Source organism: Pocillopora damicornis, chromosome 10 (genome assembly GCF_964200805.1).
Source record: "Pocillopora damicornis chromosome 10, jaPocDami1.2, whole genome shotgun sequence".
Classification (NCBI taxonomy): domain Eukaryota; kingdom Metazoa; phylum Cnidaria; class Anthozoa; order Scleractinia; family Pocilloporidae; genus Pocillopora; species Pocillopora damicornis.
The window spans coordinates 981438-1006850 of NC_142679.1; the positions used below are offsets into that span (position 1 = coordinate 981438).

Sequence of the window (25413 nt, forward strand, 5' to 3'; positions counted from 1 at the left end):
AATATATTACAAAATTCTCGAATGACAAATATACCCCATGGTCAGTTTAGCATCCTGCCGTTAAATCAGTATTTTATTTAATGTTTTGCAGAGCATAATTACCACAGAACAGTAACTGAGCCACTTTGGCCAAGACGCCTTCTTTCACGCCGCAACAAGAAGCAATCTCGAAAAAGAATTTCCGCTCAGGATGTACGTAAAGCCCCCCATATTTAGCCTAAGGGTCTAAAAATGTTCCAGAAAGCTGCGTGGTTCAAATTAGTAAGAGTCCTCTCGGATAAGAGATATACACTGGCTGCTTCCCAAGAGGGAAAGTCGGTGGAAACCTCAAATGCTTGAACAATCAAATATCCTCAAGCTTTCAGTTTAACTCGATTGGAAGACAATGGGAGATAATAAGAGGAACAAAGACGAACTCTCGCTAATACAATCAACCAACCAACCAAACAAACATAGTAAAAACGAGCCCACAAAATAAAAACAGTGAACAAACAAAACATTATCTCCAGAAAAGGAAAAAAAAGTTGGATAAGGCATAACGATTAAAAGCACAAATAAAGAAAGCACAGTACACTTAAAACACTTTGTCAATTGAGATGTACGATGCACACTACCTCAGCTATTACATTGTCTAAAACACCCGTTTTCCCCTTTATTTCTCAGCTCCTTGATCTCGTCATGTACTCTGTGACATTATCAGATTGTTATTTGACGTGAGGGAATTTTCTGTGTATGATGGCAATATGGCAGGAAGACGGTAAAAAATCACGAATCACTGTAATACTACTCTTCTTATTGACAAACCTCTAACAAATGAGAAACCTTGACTCTCTGATCATGTTTATTGTAAAAGGCGCTGACGGCAAAGAAAAGGTGTGATATACCCCCTTCTTGTAGTTTAGTGCGTCTTCTCTATTCCTCACTGCCATGACTGATTATTACGTGCCTTACGGGAGAATGGAGAACAATTGAGGCTACATGCCTTACCTTATCCCTTCCCTTCTGGCCATCTCCTACATTATCTTACCGCGGATACCTCGAAAATATGAGTCGATACTTGACAAGTCAAAACAAATAGTGCTTCAGTCCACAAAATTTTTCAACACCAGTTCAATACCACGCATTGCACCTTCAAATATTTGACTGAAATTTTCCACTTTGACTCGACTTCCCAAAATTCTAATTAAATTTGATTGATATGTATAATGTACTGAAAAAAAAATTTAAAGGAAACATCTTTTTCCCCTCTTTCTGGTTATTGCTTCTCAACCACCTGCTGACTCGATCTCCCGAAAACTCGCCAACCCTTTCTAAATTCCCTTAAAGGTTAAAGTTTTCTCAAGTCTACAATCTAGTCTTGGCCTTAACGCAGATCTAGACCAATTATATCTTTTCCTGGTCATAAAGAACGTCAAAGTTGAGTCAAATTCAAAATTCCACGTCCTCGATTCTTTGCATTTGCCAGACAAACGCTTCCAACCAATCAGAGCCTGCTTACGTTGTATTGCTCATGATAGAGTAATAACCCTGAGACTTCAAAGACGGAGGGGGCGCAGTTTTCCATAAAACGTTCTCGTCAAATGACACCAAAACTCGCCCACTCTGTATCCAGAACACCCCCCCTCTTACGGCCTCCTCCCAGACCCTCCCAAATCACTGAGGACACAACCCTTGGAACTATCAGCAGTCATTTGAATCATACGTTTTGCTCGAATTATTACATATCGTACTTGAGTACTGCAGTAATTCCATATAGTGGCATTTTTCTCTCACTTGTAGCCTCGAGAAAACACCTAACTGATTGTACTGTCTTAACAATACATCTGCTCTTGGGATCTTAATGCACTCTTACTGACGTCATTGTCCAATTTCGAACGCTATCGCTCCACTTCGGATACCATCGATCCATTACTGACACTTTCGTCAGATTTCTGACGATATCCTCCCTTTTTCATACTACTATCCATTTAAAGATACCTTCATGAAATTTTTGACGCTCTCGTCCGATTTTGGATAATATTGTCCGATTCTTGACACTATAGCCGTTGCTGTCCGTTTTGGGACACTTCCCTCCGATTTTGTACGTTGTCATTCGTCAACGGAGTTTTTTTAGACCATTTTCGGGCGCTATAGCTCAATTTTGGACGGTATCTACTGCTTTCTGACACTTTGTCCTCTTTCAGTCTGATTATGGTAAGCACAACATCTTTCAACCAAAGTTACCACACTCTGGCCATAATTGAAATAAACTTGCTTCGATTTGTTTTTTTTCCCCTTTACTTCTTTTAATCCCCGATACACCGGACCATGTTTCAATGATAATGAAAAAACAACGGGTACAAGTAATGACTTAATTTGTCGTAAATAAATGTAGTGATAAAAAAGTCGACATCAACGATAACGCTTAAGAAATAGTGTTTTAAAATCCGTCAAGGGCACGACACTCACAAGAGATTTTCACCGTTCGCCAATTTAATTGTGGATTTTACAATCAGAGAGGTGCTAAGTAAAGAATCAGTTTCTCTTTGAAGGACTCGTACCATCATGAACTTGTCAAATCGTTATTTTGATTCTGAAAATTAAATCACACAACATGTAACACTGCATTTTAAAATACTGAGAATTCCTGGTGAACTTTAACAAAATCTAACTGGCACCCCCATAAGACTCTCCGTTTGTTTTAAATGCTTCAATGATAATTAGGATGGAAACAATGCATAACAAAACTCGGCTTTCCAAACCTGTGCCAAAACTTCTACAACCACCCTAAAAAATTAAAAAACTGTTCGATTCGATTTTGCCGTGTAAACCCACCAAGGCATCAATTAATTCTTTTAAGGCAACCTGCTCTCTGCTTGCTTGGGCGAGGTTATCCTTCCAGAGTGTCCAGCAACAAGATTGTTCAGAAAAATACGAAACTCGCAATTCAAAATATACGAATTTTGGACACTCACAATTGCAAATAATAGGAAAATTATTGAAAAAGTTGGAAAATGGGAACTTTATTCCCAAAACTAGGATAACATAGGAAACCAATACCCCTATGAAGGACAAAGATTAGATATTTAAACCTTTTCTTTGAAAGACGACTTGGAATTCCATATTAAATTAATCAATGCAAATTCCCTGGTTTTAAAAAATACCCGCTGAACTACTCCAGTTTCAAATTATGTGCTGTCTTTTCAATCTTTTAACATCAAACCAGCAGACAACACTGAGCAAACATAATAGATCCTCGGTGAAGTTTTAAAGCCACATTTCACTCTAAACTTGACATAAAACGACCAAAGTTCACTCTTAATTGAACTTGGAAACGATAGTTCCCCTTTAGCATGACTTAGCGACGACACTTTACCCTTTATTTGGCTTTCTTTTCTTTGATGAGGAAGCATAAACACTCGTTGACAGGGCTTTTTCCAGTGGTTTCTGATTCTTTGTGTAATTGACTTCTTTATAATCCTGATCGTCATAGTAGCTTAGGAACTTGGCTTTCTAGACTTTGATGAAGAGGAAGCACAAACACTAGTTGATAGAGCTTTTTCCAGTGGTTTCATGTTCTTTGTGTAATTGATTTTCTTTTGCTCTTCTCTCACTGCCTCAAGCTTCCTCTTTGCCTTTTCTTCATTTGATTTCGCTCTACCAATCATGAGACGCCCATATGTTAGGAGAACGTACCGCAGCTAAAAGGCCATCCGTAAGGGGAATTTTCTCTTGTTTGCAATTCCTTGGATCGTCAAACTCCCGAGCGTCTTTAACAACTCTTAGGCCAACGATGGTCCTCTCTTCAAAGAGTGTCCTTCCTTGTGTCACAACGCAGGCATTGCGAAAGACTCCTTCCTGATTCAGCATTTGTCCGTGCAAGAATAAGCTCCACTTTGACAATATATGCTCCACATACTATTAGGAGACTTAAGATTGAATACGAAGGGCCATAAATGGTCAACTGACTGATCTATTTAACTGCTCAACATCTTCATCGACAGAATAAGCCTACCACTCATCTTGAAGAATGCGGACATCCAACTGAAGCTGCTATGTTTTTGCCAGACTTGCAATTGCCCTCACACCACTTGCACTTTCCTTCTTCAGGGGTTTTTAACATGGGAGGTAAGACTGCAGATATGCAATTGATTTGCTATAAAACGTACGCATGCCGCGAAGTAGAGCCTTTCGATGCTCTGATTTATCCCTACAGTCAATACTTACAAGGCCACTTACAAACTTTTTGCATGGGCCTCTTTCTTTAAAAACCCAGTTACAACCCAACGTAAGATTTTACTACACTTTGAAAAGCCTGCAGACAGCTTACTTTTTACATAACAACCAACTTTCGATGAGCTCTTGCAGAGTATTTTCCTTCTGCTGACTTCAACAGTCACATGAAGTACAATTCATATAACTTTTCTAGGGACAAAAGATGTAGTGGGAAATCTTTGAGAAAAAATTTGGAAACAATACATCCTAAGCTAGGAACAGAAGTACAGGCAACAGTGAACAAATAAATAATTGCAGCAACTTTACCTAACTTTTAGATTCATTTAAAAAATCATGGTCATGAAACAGCTTGCTTTATGCTACATCTACACCTGAGACTATAAAATAAATTTTCAATTCTGTAACGCATGTTGCTCAATCAGCTAAAATATTGAGAGAAAAGTGTGTAATAGGAGAAAGGAATCTGTTGATAAAATAAGAAAAAATAAGACCAGAGAAATTGGACACTAAATCCTTCCCTGCTTAGCTAAATGATCATAAAACATCAGGGCTCAAATTACCTTTACCACTCTACTCGTCTAGAATTTTTTCAACCCATGAGATTGAATGAATCACATCTACCTGTGTCTGAAATAGTCTCTCCACTGCGATTCTACCCAACGTTATCTAATGTTCCTTTATCTTACGTAAACTCGCATTTTTTACCCTATTGACACCAGCAAAACACGTTTTGTTAAATTGACTTTTACTGAATGAAAATCACAAAGAGAGAACTGGAAAAATTTAATTTTGCGTAGGATTCAAGTACTTGCTAACTTGCATTTCCAATATGCTATATTTTAAGTAGGAAATATTAGGTAAAGATGGCCCTACTAGTATAACAAAACAACTTTAAAACATGTTTAAGCTTTGGTGTGAATGGGGTATTAGAGAAAATTGGCAGTTTATATCATTTGTAAGAGAGCTCCCTTAATTCGCTTTTCCGACGCCCCTTTCCATCCCTGCACTGGGAAATGACACAACATTCGCTTTAAAGAAAGTTACTGCTGACTTGATTGATCACCCAACTTATTACAAGAAAACAAAATTTACCGCTCTGAATTTAACCCCTCGCAGTGCTGCGTCATTTTCTTTACAAACTTGCCCTCTCAGTACCTTAATCATGCTTGCTATTATGGGCGTGAGGAACAAGTAGAACTTTTCCATGAAGAAGGCCGTGTCACATTTTCGTGTTGTGGGACACTTCGTCAAAAAGAAAACAGAAAGTTTAGCTTTTTGATAACTGATCCCTACTTTATTACTTACAGAGCTTTATTACTTACAGAGAGACAAAAAAAAGTTGTCCTCACATGGCTTTGGCCTGAGGTGGCCTAGTAAAATTGCAGAGAAGAAATACTGAAAGCAATGTGACAGGTTTACATTCACCAAAAAAGCACAACGGTTAACCACCAACAAGGGTGTGAAGAGCGTTGTCAATTGGGTTCCGTGACTATTGTGAAGGTAGTGTTCACGAAGGCTCGATATCACAAGTACTTTCACTATTCGATTGAAAATTGTTCGATGGACAAACTTTGCAAGTTTATCGTAATAGAATGAGAGCTCTAAATCTCTTTATCGTGAGAAAAGCGAATATATGTTGTGCAATGTACAGGATTCGATGATTTTGTTATTACTTGGGGAGGGAAGAGGTTTAGCCCTTTCTTTTTTTCTTTCATTGCGATAGCACGCTTGTTTCCTGTATTTCATTAAGTTTTATTTGCCACTGTTACTGATTGTTGTTTAGCTTGCTTTTGTATGTCTAGGCTATAATAGCAACAAAGAACCAGAGTAATGCTTTATACAGCCTAAAATTTTCCGCTCAATTTTCCGGTTTGTTTTTCGCAATCTCCATCCTCAGCCAACGTTGTTTCGTAATAGTCTGCCCACAAGCTCTTTTGAGTATTTCCATCCGACAGAACTAACACTTGATAGTCTCCTGCTAGCTGAAGGTAGTTTGGCTCATTATAAATAATGACGTACGCACGAAACTCCTTTAAAAGGTCCTCGAAAGGAGATTAATAAATACAACGATATTAAGACACCGAAGGCGAAACTCTTGATAATAGTTAACGTTACCGAGATCTCCTGCTGGGAGAAAAGTGGAAGATACACTTTCTACCGACAACTTGAGTAAATGCTGCAATCACATTAGAATAAACATTGCATCGATCATGTCGATGGAAAGAATAAATGAAAGCTTTGGTACTGTGATTTCCTGTAAACGCTATCCAATCTTGGCGGGATATATCAGTAAATTTACAACGAAAGAGATGGACATCTCTCTCGACAAATCTTACCATTAAAAACGACAAAGTATTGTAAAATTGATGCCTGCCATTTAGTTTACATTTGAATACTCTTGAAAAGTAAAAAGAAAACAGAAAAAAACGAATCAAGCTTTTCGACAAGACATATGCATGACTTGGTAAATAGGTCTAATACCTATTATACAGTTAATGCATCATTTACGATTCTGCCACACAATGGCTCATAAAAGAGTCTTTCAAGAAACTCTTAAAAGGAACTGAAGCACGCAACCCATTGGAAAAGAAAACACTTATGGTTTTCTCTGTTTTTTAATTATGGGTTTCAACCCGTCGTAACCCAACAATGTCGGTCCAAAATAAGCAGATGGATATTCTTTCTAGGTTCCTCAAGGCTGCTTTAAAAACCGTTCAGACACCGCTTAAATTTCTGTCTCCATGTGAAATTACGTCACCCACCGTGAAACAGTAGTTGACCACTGAGAGATATAGAGACACCTGGTCAGGTGTGGCTATGAATGCAGTATGAAGCGAAAGGGAATTCTGGCCTTGGCCCCCATGCGCCAGTCAATGTCTTCTATTTCTATTGTTACGTGTATTTTTGGCCATTACTCCAAATTTCGCCTTTTAAATAATGCGGTGTATTCAATAAATGTCGGCATTTAATCACAACACAAGAGGAATCGGTTGAAGGCGTGTAATGTTCCGGTAAATCTATTTTCTTTGTGGTGAACCGACTACAGTATTTTTTCCGTTGCGGTCTATGTGAACTTTAATTACTAAAAATAGAAATTTAACTCTGCACGGATCCGTGATTTCCATAAAATGAGGAGATTTGAAAAACAACACTTAAGAGCGTGACTGAAAATGAAGCAAGTTAATGGTTTCATAAAAAGGAAAGGAACCTCGAGATTCGTCGAGACAGTAAAGTCTACAAGTTTATTAGACAAACATTCGGCTTTGTTTTCCTAATTTTTAACATAAGTATTATTTCTTTTGTTTTCTCTTTTCAATTCTGAGACTCCTGATGGCAAACTTCGGTAACTCTACATTAAAGTCGTTGCGTTTTTTTTTTTTTTTTAAAAGGATGGTCGTGGGTCATGTTTGTTTTGAAGTTTAGCATAGATTTAGGTCTAAGAGAAAAAGCATATTTTACGATGAATGCAAACAATAAACACAGCAAATCAAGACACGTGTGTATTATCAGTCACGACATGCCTGTCATGTATGATCGATTAGAAATCAAAAACAAAAAACACAATTCAGGATCCACCGTCCCTTGTGTTTTACATAATGGTCGAAGAGTTTAAAATGTCGTTGATTTTCACAACTGTTGACACTCATTAACCTTGAGAAAGATTAAAGGGATTTCCAAAAGAAAGGTTCGGCTGTGAAATGGCGCCGGCACAAAACTCAACCTCACTTGTTTATTTTGTAGCTCGGATCTAAACATCCCTGTGAGACTAATTCCTTTCAACGACTAAATTGCCTGCCGTAATCGAGAGGAAATTGTATCACAAAATTGATGAGGCTGTACAAGGAATAACGCATATGAACAGGTGAACGAACCTTTATTCAACTGGATATTTTGCGCAACAAAAGTTGCAGTGCAAGGCATTAAAAAAGGAAAAACGTCATTTCCCAACCGCAAATCAATCAGACACGTTGAAGTGTCATTTGGTTGGTGTTTGACCAGGCTTAGACAGGTCCTTCACCCTTAGACAAGGGATTAGCGATGTAAGTAATCCCCAACACCACTGTGCTCCCGCCGAGATTCTGTCGTCGTAATCAAACAGATGAACGATTAAACGCGAAAAAACTCTTTTAAGTTTCTCGCACCTGTCGCTCTTTTTCCCAAAGAAAGTATTTTGCTTCGTCTATGTTTAGAAAAGGGATAACAGCTTCCGTGCATCGATTGTGAGTAATGGTAAGCATCAATAACTAAGAGCTCTTTACGGATTTATCTGATCGGTAATGGGATTAATACTCGTGCATTTTGATCTGTGTCATCACACCAAAACCTAAGAAAGCTCACCAAATTTCACCACTAAAACCCAGCTCAAGTGAAGCAATTAAAAACAAACCCACAATACCATACAAATTGGCTTTACCTTTCTCGCATAAAGCTCTCTATGTTTATATACAATTTGTGATTTTTCGATAAATGGAAAGACCCTAAAAATTTCATAGGTCTTTGTAACCTCACCATTACCGGAAATGGAAAGTCTGGCCAGAGAGAAAAATGTCCGGAAGTATTAAAATTTAGTGAACGGGAAAAGACGGACAGATGGCTAGCAGATTGGGCAAACTTGTATTTACACAAGCAGTTTTAGTGCGTTAATATCTTCGTTTGGCATAAAACGCAATAAAATCTTGACCCCAGGTAATGAGAATTGACAGAGCTTTCAAAAACTTTTCGGACTTAGTTGTTGCGGTCTTAATTTCTAAGGCGGATTCCATATTTTGATTTCCGAACACTACGAATAATTCAATAGACTGGGCGAGCAGATTGCTTATTAAATCAAACTTTCTCGTTAAACTGTTGTTTTTTTTATTAAATCAATTTTGAGGACGAAAACTGCAGGCTTAAAGTACTTAAATGGTTATCACGACCTCAGGAAGATATTTGAGATTGATTTCGTTGTTAGCCCAAAACAAACATTTCCCACAGCGACTGAAGATACGTCGAGTGGGTACTGAATTGACGCGGTTTCTGTTCGGAAACGCGTTCAACATACCTTCCAAATAGTTTACATTCAACGAAAATTGCGGGTTCGTCTTGATTGAATGTTGAACACATCTTTCGTGACACACGAGATAAGATCTTAATGAGGGCGGGGCGCACCAATTAGTCACTTTAACGTGCCTGTCAGCACTTTCTCGGAAGCCTTGCATGAGTATCGAAATAAATAAGACGGGCACGAAAAAAGGGATTCCATTAAAAAACAAAGCATTGAAAAGAAAATAAGACTATAAAAACAGACGGGAATCTTAAAAACTATTAAGGTATAGTTAATCACCGAATAAAATAAATAGCCCGTGGAAATGAAAAGCGATCGATATCTCGTTATCTCGCGACCCTGATCCGCTTAAGTCCAGTTTGGGATTTACAGTACAAACCAGAGAGCTCCTTAGAGAGACATAACGAAGAATAGCAGGAAGATAATTGATGATCTTATATAGCTGAATTATAAGATGACCTAAGGTGAGGTAGAATAAAGGTTTAACGCCCCCTAGAACGCTTGTCAATGAATCCAATACACCACATACCCGTGCGTAAGAGCTGCCACCACTGCGATACGACGCGGTGTGGTTACCCCTTAAAAGAAGCAAAAGCACTAAATTGAGTCTAATTCACACTAATGGATTTTAGAGAGTCTGTTGATGTGTTTTGCATTGGACTGAAATATTCTAGGGTAATCTCCGAACGTCAACAAAAGCGAGTCTGACCACAGCAGTCGACAACGACAACTGACGCCTACGGGATCAGTGTCGGAGCATGCGTGTGAAAAGCCTGTTCGATGAATGATTGGCCCGTAAAGCTGCTTCGAAAACAAATTATGCAAGGACCAATCGATTGATAATGCAAGCATCAAGCTGTGATTGAACTCAAAAACACAGATGCAGACGGCCCAGTCAACAGCGTTGGGGCAAATAATCATTTACCATCAATCTAGTCTGGATAGTCTCGTCAAAGAAACCACCACAATCTCGGAAGCAAAATATTTTACGAGGTATAGGGAAACAGCAAATTCTTACCCGACATTGATGTTATGGACAATCTTTCGATGTTTAGTCAGAGCGCTTCTGTTGGCCATCCGACCGTAGCTGACTTCATCGAGCCCAGTAAAGATTCTCCATATGTTGGCAATTCGTTCATGGAGCCCAGCCACGGTATGCTCGCGCGAACAGCCTTCAGCTTGGCTCATAGAATTCCCGAACCTATCGCCGACACCAAGGCAGTGTTTAGCTCTCAAACCACCGGCTATCCATTAACCCCACACACCAGTCAAGTGAGAGCTGCGTGTGCCGCTCAAAATCTGAGTAACAGAGATTACCCGCTTCATCGTCAAGACCATCTGCCCGGTTCTAGCTCTTTAGCTCACGGTCCCCACGGACATCCTCTCTACGATCCTGTAGCACCGGGAACGGGTAGATTTTCTCAATGCCAAGGTCCTTCGATACATTCCAATTTCAGCCCTCTGGCACTGCATCAGGCAAGACCAGACGTTAAACGACACAACTTCTATCCAACAATGAACGGTCCGCCAGATCCTGAGACTTCTCAAAGGCCAGCCTTCGCTTTTCCACCGCCAGGCGACATGTACTCGCGAGTAGACATGTACTCGCAGTCACCGTACAGTTACGACCATCACCGCCCTCTCAATTATGCTCAGGTTCACTTCACTCAATTCATGAGTCAGCCACCTAACAAAATCATGACTTGTGAATGGATTGATCCTCAAAACTACCCCAAGAACAAGATCTGTGGCAAGCAATACACCAGTATCCATGAAATAGTAAGGCATATTAATGACGAACATGTTAGCCAAAACGACTCTCCACTACATGTTTGCTTTTGGAGAAACTGTGGACGTAACGGACTTCCGTTTAAAGCTAAGTACAAGCTGGTAAACCACATCAGAGTGCATACGGGAGAAAAGCCATTCCCTTGTCCTTTCCCTGGATGTGGCAAGCTTTTCGCAAGGTCTGAGAATTTGAAAATTCACAAACGAACTCATACTGGCGAAAAGCCTTTTGTATGCGAGTTCCCCGGGTGCGATCGCCGTTTCGCCAACTCAAGCGATAGGAAAAAGCACTCCCATGTCCATACGTCAGATAAGCCATACAACTGTAAATATCAAGGCTGCAACAAAAGCTACACACATCCAAGCTCTCTTCGTAAACACATGAAGTTGCACGGAATATCGCCTTCACCGCCGCCATTAATCGACTCAAGCGGACAAGACAGGAGTCATTTAAGTACCCCCTCACCGCCGGAACACATTCGTCTCTCGATCAGTTCGTCAAATAGCCAAAGCTGCTCGAGTTCACAAAGCGAACGTGAAGTCAACACCAACTGGTACTCGTGTTAGAGGTGGAAGAAAAAAGAGACAACTTATACACAACAACTTCCCTCAAGGTCAGTCCTGTTGTCAGTAAACCACAATGAGACAAACAAAGCGGTTACATTTTAAGGCCACGGTCGATCTCGACAAAGTAACGGACATTCTGTATGTAGAATAATGAGTTGTAGGTTTGATATTGTAGCTCTGTTAGAGATTCTATCAATAGTAGGCGTCATGGCTTGAATACATGACAATAATAATGTACCGATTGAGAATATCCATATGACTTAAGTTCCTGTGGTGTAGAGTGAGTTAAGCTACCTCAGTTAGCTGTGATTCGGCTAACTACAGGAATCATCGCAAAACAAAATTATCTGAAAGTCATTCAGATATGGGAACTTTCTTTAGGTGGGGCAAAAATTGAAACGAAAAAACGATCATTCATGTTTGTTCGTTCCTTTAATTATGACCGTTAAACGTTTTGCAAGGGACGTCAAAATTATTCACCTAATATTCTAATCTGTTTTTGCAAATGTAGTTCCTCTTCAAGAATGACTAGTTTTTGCTTTGTTTTTCTTTTATGTGTAAAAAAGGAAGGATAATAATTAATTCCACCATTGTTTTCAATGCGACATTCAGATGCTCAAAGACAAACCAATACTTTTAAATTACGCTAAATTAATATACCAAAACTATTTGCAGTCAACCTTCAACTATACAGAGATCCAAGAAATTATTGCACTCGCTACTCAATGTTTCTTTACCAAAGTGTATGCTCAGAAAAAGCAGTGCTTGCTCTAGAAGAACAGCATGCACCCATGCGAACTGGCAAACTCTACCCGCTTCCTCAACACAAAATTTTTTGTACTAACGGAGCAATGTTTCCAGTTTTTCTTTCAGTGGAACTTATGTGGTTAAACACGACATTTTGTTTCTTAGGGTTCGTTTTTAATTAAGCAACGAGAGCCTTTCGCTGATTTATTTCATTCGCTATTCTATTCCAGTCTTATTCTCTGATGCTAACTTATCAATGTATCGATACATTGTCAACTTTAACTCCGTTTGTTAAACTTTACTACACTATTTGCTCTTCTTAGAACACTGTTAGCTGCAGAACAAACTGTCAAGGAAATTAGAACTACTGATAAAAAAAAAAGACAAATAAAACAATTGTGAATGGAGCCGTGGGATAGTGTGTCAACCTCACTTGAAGCGATCCATCACGGATTTAAAGAATTACAGTCGTGTGGGAGAAAGTGTGATGGTAAGCCACCAATATGTTTTTCTCAGAGGAATATAACGAATATTTTGTTATTTTTGTGTGTCTGTGTGTGTTCACAAGACGCTAAGCGTTGTCCTTGTGAGTAAGAAAAATACATCTAGCACATTGAACAGGGAGGTCGAACTCAATAGGAACGGAAATTCCCTACGCGCTCCATTGATTGAAACAAAGGCTCTTCATTTTCAACTTTTGTTCGGTTAAAACTAGGATTATAAAATACCTGAATCCCTAAACATTATAGATTACAGCTTAAATGGATGTTTGATTTCGGTATATTTTTGACTGAACTTGTTATCAAGTTAGATAACTTGTTAGTTTCTTTGAAATGAGGTCGGATCACAACGCCCGGCTCTGTTATGTGTAGGTGGGGTCAATTCAAAGCCTGCCGCATAGAATTCATCGCTAACTCCTTAGCAATTCAGTCGGAAAAACGACGCTATGTTTTCCCACTGACAAGCACACGTTGCTATGCAAGATAACAGGTTACCTCTTGAATGACCAAATCGATCAAACCATTTGATTTATTGTCAAACGACTAGGCACATTCAACCTCCTGAAACTGTCATTGGACGTAGCACATTCAGAAACTTCTCGTCTCGCAAATCACGTTGAGAAACCTAAAAGTAATTTAAAGATTTTTATCTCTCAAATAGGGCACGCACTGATACGAAAAAACTATTTAATGACTGTGATGATAATCATCTCTAGGCCTAAGGCCGCAAAATCTCGTGGAGACTGTCAACTCGAGTGCCTTGTTTGGGTACTTCTAAACATCCTTGATCTCCCTTCTTGTGATTCTCGTCCAACGTTCGTAAGGAAGCAGTTATCCACGTAATCCAAAGTCAAACTGAAGGACCATTATAACCAAACGTTCGAAGCTCGAAAGACACGGCAGTATTTTTTAGAGGTCAGTATGTACAATAAAATAGTTCGGACTGCTATCGGACTGCTTCCTTCAACAACAGGCAGAATAATGCTCCATGCAGATTGGTAATTTGAGGGGCTACAATGAACGCCCTGCCTTTCCTTTAGACCGGTTTAAAGAGGAAACCCTTCTTTTTACAATCACAAACACTACTCTCCTAAAATAACGGGCTAACAGACGTTATGATAAGCTTTACAACTACGCCGCGACTTTCTTTTGCCGCATGGAGCCAGACAGGTTTTGTTTTCTTTTTTCCCAAGACGTAATGTTTGGCACTTACCAAGTATGTGCGTACGCTAAGCTAAGGGCAAAACTCATTCCGGTAACGATTTGGATCTGAACTGGTGACTTGTTTTCTGAGAACTGTTCTATAAAATAACACGAGAGGGACACGTAAGAGTTAACATCTTAGACCAGACAGGCTGTTTTTTCGAAGATCATAGCAATACAACTACGCTTAATAAACGATCGCATTTCTACTTCATACGAAGTGTCAACACACAATTTTGGAGTTAAAGCCTTAGTCTTTTATAAAACTGAATATTTTTAGAATTTTTTAGCGTACTAATAAACGCTTTCTCGTTTGATACCACTGACAGTGACAACATTCGCTCAACAGTTCACGGTGGGAATTTATTAAGCACATTCTCAAACCAGCAGTTTTTTGCATTGTCTTTTCCCTTTGACTTTACCGTTTTCTTTGTACAGAAGGACAAATCTCACAGCGTTGGCTTAAAAAGAGCATGTGACTTATTGTCCTGTAGATGAATGCAAAACGGAAGGCAAGGTTTGTTAGAATAATCCCTTTTTTTGGATCTGTCGTTTGCGGTCAAATGAATTTTTAATATGCCCAACGCCTCTTGAAGGATCGCCATGATACAAACTTAATCACTTCATTTCCGAGAGGAATTACATCTCGAACACTAAGATCTGTACACCGATTTTATTGTTGTAGCTTACCAGAATACAACCAGCGAGAAGTGCGCGCAAATTTAAGAAAGCTTGCTTCGTGTACTCGCCGTTTAAATCGCCGCAGGATTTCAAGTGTCTCACAGAAAGATGGAATATAAATACAGGAAGCGGTTGACAATTGAGGCACGATCCAGCCTGCGACTAAACAGAGCTTCCTTCTAAGAGGATTAGTCCCTTTATTTTAAGAAACTTATTTTGATCCGATTTCTAGACCTTTATAACATTACTGATATACATGTTGGAGAAAAAACTATATAGCACTCTCTACCTGTTCTCGGAAAAAAAAAATGAACTTTCTAATTCCAATGCCGTCAACGCCGCAGGTTAGGATTGCATCTTGGCCTTCACAACGATTCAGATGTCTTTGATTCAATTCTCAGACATGGCCCTGGCTTTACACGTGAAGTTGTTCTTTTTAATTTTAATCATAAGGCAAAAGCACGAAAGAAGGAATGAAAAGGCCACCGGGATATGCTACAAAATAACTCTCTTTGCGCTTATTAGACTTAAACTTGAAACAAATTTAGTTTGACCTGGTTAAGAAGAAATTATGGCTGCCCTTTTCATCCGTATTATAACGCTATTGCTAAAAGGATGGCAATCAGAAACGTTTTAATCCGACCATGTGAAAATAATTACTCTCAAGGCAACAACACCCTTTATTAGGAAACTAACATGCAACCCTTTCAAAGCTATGAAATTCTCCATCAAGTTTCAAAGTGGTTATTTTTCCTTAGTGAGTTTTCTATTTTGGGTCTTAGTAAGTGGATAAACTGTCTGGGTCTTTGCAAGACAAGTGCTGGGGTTTGTCATCATGTGGCTTGACGGCCTCGTTGAACCACGAGAAAGAGCAGAGTACAATAAAGAACTTTCAAACTAAAAGGTTTTATCGGTTTGGGCCACTTGTAATTGCAGTTCATAAACCTCTGAACAGAAAATACTGATAAGAGAATCGCTAAAAGTGGTTGAACATGATGGCGAATGATTCCGTGAGTTAAATTTAAATCCTGTGTAGAAAGAAAAGGCGCAAGGAACGAGAGAAACGATTGTTATTTTCGCCTGCGCGGCTGTTTGTGGCCTTAAGCTTTTTTCCGATTTGAATTCACGGAACGCCGTTTGAAAAGGAACAATGGCAAATTGTCGACCCTTCCAAGTGGCTTATAATAGAAATCACAGCATGTAGTAACGGGCTAAATGCAAAACCGTGTTGTTTAGACGTAATTTCAATCCATGGCCTTTGGACCTTTGCCGCTTTGTGAAGGTATCGAGATTAAACAACTCGGGCGAAACAAAGGAAGTGAGAGAAGATTTTTAATTAATTTTTGTAAAAGAGGCTATGCTTGAGGGAAGAGTGTTGTAAACCTTTTCCCACAACAAAACAACATGTCGACGATTTTCAAAACGTGAAGTGCAACAAAGCTAATAAAATCATTTGGCTAGGAAAAAAAATGGGCTCTGTTGAACGGTTTCTTGTATTTTTCGTGATAGCGCAAGCAGAGTTGCAGTTAACCAGCCTACGCATTCGTGATCCATCGTTTCACAACCCTTTGAACTTATTTCCTATGAGGGGAAATTAGCCCCTTAAAGATCCATCCTGAACTGTCTCATTAATCGAATCATGCCTGGAGAGGTCCTCTAACCTAATTACTGACCATACTTTGATACATCTTTTTTAGTGAGACAATGGTGAAAGAAATAAAACTATTATTTCGTATTTCTGATCATACAACCAACGTCATCACAAGTTTTCTATTGTGCGATCTACAAATATCATTATAGAAAGGAAGCGGCCACTAACGCTTTGGTAAAATGTACCCTTGGAAAAAAATGCCACTTTTGACGAAGAATCTCTTCTAAACAAGGAAATATACTTCTTTTTTTTTTCCCAGTCAAGAGGAAATAGATTTCGTGGTTTACATACATATATAACCTCGCTAACTCGGTGCTCTCGAGTTCGAGATAACCGATGATGTAAGTCTGACCATATTGTTTGAGTGTAAAAGCCTTAAGAACTACAATAATCTATGAATGCTTTCTAATTTACAAGGATTAATTTAACTAGGTTATTTATATTTTTTTTAGTCCTTGATTGTTTAAATGCATCTGCTCTCGGCTTCGTTTCAACTCAAAGCCGTTGTACCTCGCGATTGTTTACGCGAGACAATGACTACAAGCTGCTACCCAAAGGCCATTTCGACTCTGACCATGATGTAACAAACATCCATGGAATAATGACTGTAATAACCAATCGATCGTTAATTCTTCATCATCATTAAGTGTAAATAAATTGGACAGTGGTGAACTAGAATGAAGAAAACTCCGTCCCTAGCCCGTTTTTTCGCCGTAAACTGTCCAATAAGAAGCGAGCTTAACCAAGTCTGATCATAAATGATCCACACTTCCGTAGTTCTCGGTTTGAAGGCAAGATTATTTCAAGGTTTTGTATTTCAACTGGGTCCAGAAGAGATTTTATAAGAAGGAAGATAAAATCAAATAGAGAGGTTTGCTTCAAGCTGATACCTCCTGAAAACTAAACAGGAATTAAATCCATCCAGAAGTATAGTAAAAAACATTGAAAAAATCTACGAAATCCTCAATTCAGAGTCCGTATTCAACTTTAGATACGGGAACTGAAGACCTAAACTTGGCTATATTATTATCAGAAACTTTCTCTATGGTGATCATATTTTTTGGAGTATGGGCTAAACTGCACGTCATACTACTGTCAAAGGATATAAGACATAAGAAACACTTTGAAAGTAGATCAGTAACCAGTGATTTTTGAAGCAATTTTCTTACTTCTCCTGAACGTTTTTAAATTCTCTTTAAATCTGAGAGTCCGATGGTAAAACAGGTCAGACGTGCCATTCAGACAGGTCAGACGTGCCGGCGGCGAGAGCTCTCAGTATCTCTCATTTTCAAAGGCTTTATGCTAATGCACGATAGTGATAATAACTTACAGGATTAAGTTACGATACAAACATCGGAGCATAAGGTAACTACAAGACCTCCTTATTTGTCTACTGACAAACCATCTGTAGTGCAATCTCGTAGGATGTTTGTAAAACTTTTTTTCTTTAAAACCTTTGGCTACCTACTTGAGAAGCTTTTGTTGGACATTATTAGATGCTATTTTTCGTTAGACAGAAACAAACTGTAGTGTCACACTTTAATAGGAACAGAAGTTAAAGAAGAGAGCAGGCATTAACAAAAAATAAACCGAGGGTGGTCTAGGCTTAGGAAAAGAGAGCACAAAATGCTGACCGCATCAGACCTACCTGAAAGAAAATGATCGCTTGTTCCACTCTAAGACTTTATGAGACGGATCTCCTTACATGTAGGAGTAACTACATTGCATTCTATACAAGTCAATTCCTCTTAAAGGAAAAGAAAAAAAATTTTCGATTCCTATTCATGCTTGTCATCAGACAGGCATGATGAAAGGCAAAACACTCGGCTAGAATTTGACAAGCTAAAAAAGTCGAAATGTAAGCTGCATACTTTCCGAGTGCTGCAAAGTGACAACGCAATTAGGGAACCTTGGGACACCATGGGAAGATGACGGATCTACTCTACAGATACGTTGATTTAACTGATGGCCACAATTTACTAACTCAAATACAGGGATTCGAAACGAAAAGAAGGAATTCACCTCTTATTCGTCCTATAATAATGAAAAAACCTGATTGTTTTCACTATACTTTACTCCATAAGACAACTAATAAGCTGTGATAAATTCTGATTTTGTAAAATCCTCAATAAGATCGTAGACAAACAATTATTACACCTAACAATTCACACATCTTTCCCTGGCTGACAAAAGATTGCGTTCAGTTACCGCCAACAGAACATGGCGAATATCAGGTCAAACAAAAAGAACACACGCCGGAGATTTAGAAAAACAATAGGCTTAAATAGCGAGCGGTTTATCCGTCCTAGTAAATCTGTACAAACTAAACACAAACGCCGCCACACGTCAAAATTATATAAACATTATAACAAGACTTCATCTAACTGAAGTCGTGTCAATGTCAGAACCTGACTAACACTGGGATCTAAATGAACAATGCGATTTTATAAGCAAAAACAATGCAGATTTGTAGTTGTGTTTTCTCACTTCACTCATCGTTCATTAGTTTTTTTTTTTTCCCTTAGTATTCGTCTCTACAATTTAGATTGTTCAGTTGGAGATCTGTTGAACTTCTCCCCCTTGGTGCATAAAATGTTATGATTAAAGCTGACGAACATGATACGTTATATTGAAAAGAGAATCTTTCTTCAAATGAATGTTGTCAAACAGCTCAATGAACGATTTAGAGTTTTAGGTAGATACAAGAACTAGACTAAAATATCTTGAGCTGTTTTGCTGCGAAAAGCAAAACCCGGGCGAGCCTGCGGGGGGGGGGGGGGGGGGAAGGAGGGTATTACCCCGAGAAGGCTATTTAAGTATGTCCCCCACCCTCTTCCCCCCCCCCCCCAAAAAAAAAAGGTAAATGACGGAGAAAGAAAGTAATCAAAACATCAGTTGAGCTGAATTCTCGAGTTCAGCAATATGTGAACTTATCTAAGAGAAGGGAGAGGATTCGCAATTTCTGAACAACTTTAAAAAGCCGGGTCTGAAATCAAGTGTGGATTAAGTAAAAGAAGCCTCTCGTGAAGACGTGTGGAAGAGATGCTGTTATTATGGACCCGCCCTTCCCAAGGGTCATAACGACCTTGGCACACAAGGGCAAGTCCAAAAATGTCACATGGGTGAGTTAAAAAGCAAGAATATAAAAACTGATGAAAACAGCCGAAAGTATCACCTGAAAGGTGTCGTCAAGACAAAACACCAATTTCTCACGGCTAGTTTAAAAGGAAATGTATGGAAGCGAAAAGTGAAATTTCCATGATGTTTTGAGAATTAAAGGGTTACTTGAATGAAACTTGAATGCCGCCGTGAGGACATTCATTTTTACATCAAGATAGAGCTTCTATCTCACAGTATCCACCAAAAGATTGCTCTTTTACATAAGTGCGTCAATATGGGTTATTTTATGATAAAAGTCGGCTCATGAAAGAAGCTGTATCACCTGAGAACATTTGGAATACTTTCAAACTGAAACTCCATAACCAAGATAACAATGTTTTCCATACAAGATTATCATCACACAGAAAGAGAACGCACTAGGAGGATGGCTAGATGTCTTCATGCGCGCCACAGATGACAAAGCCCGCAAGCTTACCCCTTAGAAATCTCTGATTTACAGCCTCTTATTCCTTACAAAAACCACTTCGTCAAGCTATAAAATGAAAACCAAACTGAGTTTGGACACAACAGCAAAAAACGTCCGGCAAAGTAAGGGTGCAAAGGTGCGAGTAATATTACACAAAGCAACGTTTCTCCTCACTCGTCTGCCAAATGACAGAAAGCTGGCTGCTCTTTTGTCAGAAGATAATTAGGGTAAACCAGACCAACTAAGCAATCTAGGATTACTTTCGACACTCTATTAAATATCTCATCATATACCTGCACAGCTTTCATCCACAGACGACTCAATCCTGCTGTTGCTCAATAAAGCTTTTCTCGCCTTTGATTATGTTCAGACTAACCTTCAGAGACAGACGGCTGTTTTGATGTCCTCTATTATTTTCGGGGGGGGATTCAGAAACGGAGGCGCCAAGGTGACACGATCGTCTTCTCAGACGACTTTTTTTTTCCTTTAAGTCTTATCTGTGAACAAGAAAACAAAACAAAGAAAAACTTAACCCAAACATAGTTTGTTGTCTGATGCTAATCAAATTACTAGAATTCTAATTGAAGGTCAAACAGATTAAAATAACGAGGTCATTTTTCTGCCGTTAGGTTCATTCCCAGACAAATGATACGAGACAAATATTGTGCTAACTACCTGATCCTTGCAAGGGAATAAAGAGAGTGGGGAACGGAGAAAGCTTAGGTACACGTTTGAGGGTTAAGGAAAAACTAACTTTAATTAGTGAGGTTTAATTGCCTCTCTAGACCTGAGCGTTTGTAGATGCTAAGCAATGCCGTGAATGTTTCATGTTACCTTTAAAGCCAATTTCTCAACAAAAGTCTGTAACACTCAAGCGTCGGCTCCATAGGAATTATGTAACAGTGAAACACTCTTTCCATGTACATGGTTTGTGAGACACACTGACAATGATGCACACAAAAAAGGGTAGAATCGGATAACTTGATGAGAAAATTGCTGGTTCGATGAAGGAGGTAATCCTCTTTTTTCACGCAAAGACATTTAGCTGCAACTTATCTCGATTCACGCATTTTAACCCCTCATTAAGCTTAGAAAAATTGTGCTGGCAGAATTTCGTACACAATTCCCTAAAAAGCCGCATTCTACTATGAGAGTTCTGGCCTCACATTCGAAAAATAACTTGAGATTTTAAAAATTGAGTGGGTTGAAAAGTTAAAACTAACCTCTAGGATGCCCCGCGATAACCTTATGATTTAAACATCGGATCTTTGAGCATAAGCTAGGTAAGCTTACAGCCTTTATCATAATCTTAGCAGAATTACTTTCTCGGTGTAAAGGCAAGCACATGGTACAGCCTGTTGCGCTACAAGGGAAAACTTTCCATAAAGCATATACTATTATTGATGGAGAGCTCTACCGAGCAGAAGTGGCGAAGGATTCTCAGCAGAAAAAGAGGTTTCACAAAAAGGGGTCGGATGTTGTTTGAGTCTAACCCGTTCACAATAGAACACATCATCCCTTAGTTTTGCCTTTAATATCACGAGCGTTTCGCGAGGTGATATCTAATGAACATTGACACCTTCTCCTTCTGACTCGAGCTCGTTGGAGAGATACATAGTCACATTCTTGATTCAAAGTAAGTAAGGCGACTAATGATCATTATTATTCATATTTTCTTTTTTTCAAATTTATTAAGTATTTTTTCAACAGATCCATTTTGTTACATCGTTGGCTGATATTTATGGAATTTATCTTTTTGGCCGATAACCTTCATGGTGAAATGCTCTAATCTGGGTATGTTATGTTTCTCCACAAAAACTCCTGATATAAGTAAAAAAAAAAAGAATTTCAACTCATACATGAATGTTTCGATGTGTCTTAGAACTTGAAATGAAACATAAGTGTTGTCCATTTAGATATCAGCTGTCTCAAATGAACCAAGGTAAATAAAAAACAATTTTGTGAAAGGATGTCCTTTTAAAGTGACTACTCAACTGAGCCTTTCTCATTGCTATCTATTTCCCATCAGTATCCAATCTGATAATATCAGACGAGTATAAATTTCAGTATAAAAATCACCATTAGCTTAAGTAATTTAGATTTATCTTTAAATAGTGTGAGGTTTCATGCATAAAAGAGGCCCTGGCTGGTTAAACTGCAGACCTTCACCCAACAGATGTTAGGGTGTAAGGAGTTTAAAGACAGACTTGGGCTAATTTCTCAAAAATCTGCTGCTTTCAACTCCTACCCTCCTCCCTTTTTACAACTGACCTTCATAATTAGCTACACCCCTTGTTAAATCTCCCTCAATACAAATCCCACTGAAAAATACAAATCCTTGTCAAGATTTGAGCAATCATACAATTTTGAGGGTGAATGACCACACCTCTTATTTTCCTGAATTCTACTCATTCCAAAACAGTTATCTCCCCCAAAACTTTTCAGAAACTAGAAGAAGCAAACTTCAAATGATGTCAAAATGAATTTGATAACTAAATTATATCTTTGAAACTAAACCACTTGGAAACTGTCAAGTTTCACCAAATTTAGTTTAATTAGCCTCCAGGAATACCTTAAATGAGACCTCTCGCATCAACATTTCTGTTACTAACTAGGAATGTCTTTCTGGCTTCTCTTGAAAATAATCTGAAAAATAGTCTAATTGAAAAGAGATACATGTCTAAGTAATTGGAAAGTAGCATTCTATTTATTAAAATGTTTGGGTTTAAATCCAAATTGTAATAAGTGAACCCTCAAAGAGGTATGAGTTTGTTTATTATCATTATCACAATCATTATTATCATGGTAATCATCGCTGTTATCACCATCATCACAATGGGCATTTTCAATTCCACCATCACTGTAATCAACTGCTGTGCATGTCTCTATTACCATTATTGCAAGAATCATCAGTTAAGGAAAGTAGTCCATCGGGCTATCATTATGTATTTACCCACCATTCTCACAAATGAGAGTTGTGATTCATAGATACATAAATAATTAGCTGGTGAAGTACACCATATATTTGTGTGATAGTTTTCACAAACTTTTTTGAGAATTGGGAGTACAGTGCTTTCATTTAGATGATCATTAATCTCCTTTACTTACCAGAAGTTTATTGGGTTCAGATCTTTATGAATTTGTTGTACAGATACACCTTCAAAAGAAAATGTTAATTACTATGTTGAGCAAAACCCATGAGTCTTCTTCTCTCTCCTCTCCAGCTCTGTACAGGACCTTCTCCCTTCATAACTCAACATTGATTTCAGTTTATAGCTATGATCCAATAACAAAAACCTTTTAGGACTCATGATTCCCAAAAAGCAACTTACTAACACATTACAGCTCTACGCTCTACGTTGCGTGACGCCCGACAAGTGTGTGACATGTCAGTCACGAAAGCATCCCGTGGTGTGATACACCTTTGAGGCCGGACTTTCGACTGTCTTCTCTAGAATTACCGCCAAAATAATGCGTAAAATCCATTTTCCTCAGCTGCATAACCGTTTCCTTTTTCCTACATACATAATTCTAACCAGACGAAATAGCAAGTATAAAGATGGACCGCGTGAGTACACGTATAGTAAGTGGAAGGCAAGAAAGTTTCCCAATATCGTGTTTTGGGCCAGAACCCTACATGTGTAAAGTAGAAAAAAAACCTCTTTCCTTTCCTCTTCTTCTTTGTACCGTTTTTCAGCCCTCGAAATCGCAAGAAACCCAGAAAATGTTTTGACTTCGACAACTTGGCAACATTAACCTTACAATGCTTTGCAATTAATCTGAATGAATGACTTCTTCGCCGGCAGAAACAAATCATCGAAATACACAGCAGGCCTTATCACGTCGTACAAACAATAAATGCTATGTTCTAAACTCATATTTAAATTTAAAGTACCTCTTCTGAAAACATCAACTTGAATAAAACACTTCAACTTCGTGCATAAAGCAAGCTTATTTTATGAAATCGTAAAATTATCTCACGTGACCCAACAACAATCGCTTACCACTGACCAGTTCACGTACTCACCATTCGAAAATTTGTCACCCAGTTTTTAAAAACCCACGCGAAAGTGCTTACGAACCTTGAGAGCATAATGGATCATCTCTATGATTTAAAGCAATCCTTAATGACAGATTTTTATATCCTTAAAGGACTTCATGAACAGCAAACCTCATCACATGCGGACGCATAAAACCTACTTAGAAATAGCTGTCAAATGTCTGTCAACTTTGTGTGACGTACACTTCCTTTAAAGGTTAGGAATAATTCGGGCGACACCACGCGGAGCCACGTGGAGTAGGTGGCTTTGCGTTGCAATTCAAGGCTGATCTCATAAAATTACAAGTCTTCTCTTTTCCATCGACAATTGCTCCAACGATGTAGAACGACCATTTCTGTGTCAGAATGTTTGAGTTGCCTGCGTAGCTGGCGGTTTTGTTTGTACCAGAAACAATAAGTGGCAAAGCTGCGAGAAGTTGAGGACTGATGCAGATTGGAGCTTATAACTTTACACATTCACAAAACCTTAGAGCAGAAAACTGCCAACTACGTAGTTTATAGGTTGGCGAGAGAGGAAAATTTCTACGGAAAGGTCTGTCGATCGGCCTGTTTTCAACCCAACTTTCCGCGACTCCTTTTCCCGCCTCTTTTACCTAAGTCAACCCCGGCGGCCTGGCAGACGATTGCAAGCTATTTCAAAGACCAATGAACAAAGGGGGTAAGTTTCTAAAGAAACTGCGCTGCCGCGTCGGTGGGATTATATAACAGGTAATTTAGTGTTATCAATTGAGTTGAAAACGTAATTTAGCCACCGTAAAGAGTTTGAAGGCTGACGTTTCACGCTTTAGCCCCCCCTCACAGCGATAGATGCATCGCTCTGACGAAGGGCTAACACTTGAAACGTCAGCCTTTAAACTCTCTACGGTGGCTAATTTACGTTTTCAACTCAGTTGTTAACACTTAATTATCTCATATGTTGTTTAAAAAACAACTAACTTAAAAAGGTTAGAGGCCCGTCATGATTGCATGGCCAACAGCCTTTTGTTGGTCCGGCCAATGAGATGGATGAAAGTTTGCCAAAGGTACGCACCACCTGACCATTGTTGTAATTCAGTTTGTCGGAGGAACTTCACAACCCTACATTTCTTGATATTATTTTAATTTTTCCATGAAAAACTGCCGTGGGAACAATTTACTAACAACTAGAGAGGAGGGCCTCACGAGCATGTGATGGTGCAGATAACGACTCGTCCGAGTTCGCCGCAGTACCTCCTTAGGCAGCGCATAAAAATTTCAAGGAGGTACGGCTAGTACAGGAAACCTGAATTAAGTGGGAACTAGCAGACACTGAAATAAAACAGCAGAGCTTATGTTCACGGGAATGAATCTGTTTTAGGCCCGACCCAGAGTGATTTTATCTCGAGCCATCAG

General features: G+C 38.9%; 1 protein-coding gene and 1 pseudogene across 1 annotated transcript; one reads left to right on the forward strand and one right to left on the reverse strand.

Moving 5' to 3' along the window:
• Window positions 1-3506: 3506 nt before the first annotated feature.
• LOC149038373 (uncharacterized) lies at window positions 3507-10284 on the reverse strand (annotated as a pseudogene).
• LOC113667696 (zinc finger protein ZIC 5-like) lies at window positions 10085-12823 on the forward strand. Its single transcript, XM_089184695.1, has one exon. The coding sequence runs from the start codon at window positions 10292-10294 to the stop codon at window positions 11612-11614; it is 1323 nt and encodes a 440-aa protein (XP_089040821.1). The 5' UTR covers window positions 10085-10291; the 3' UTR covers window positions 11615-12823.
• Window positions 12824-25413: the final 12590 nt, after the last annotated feature.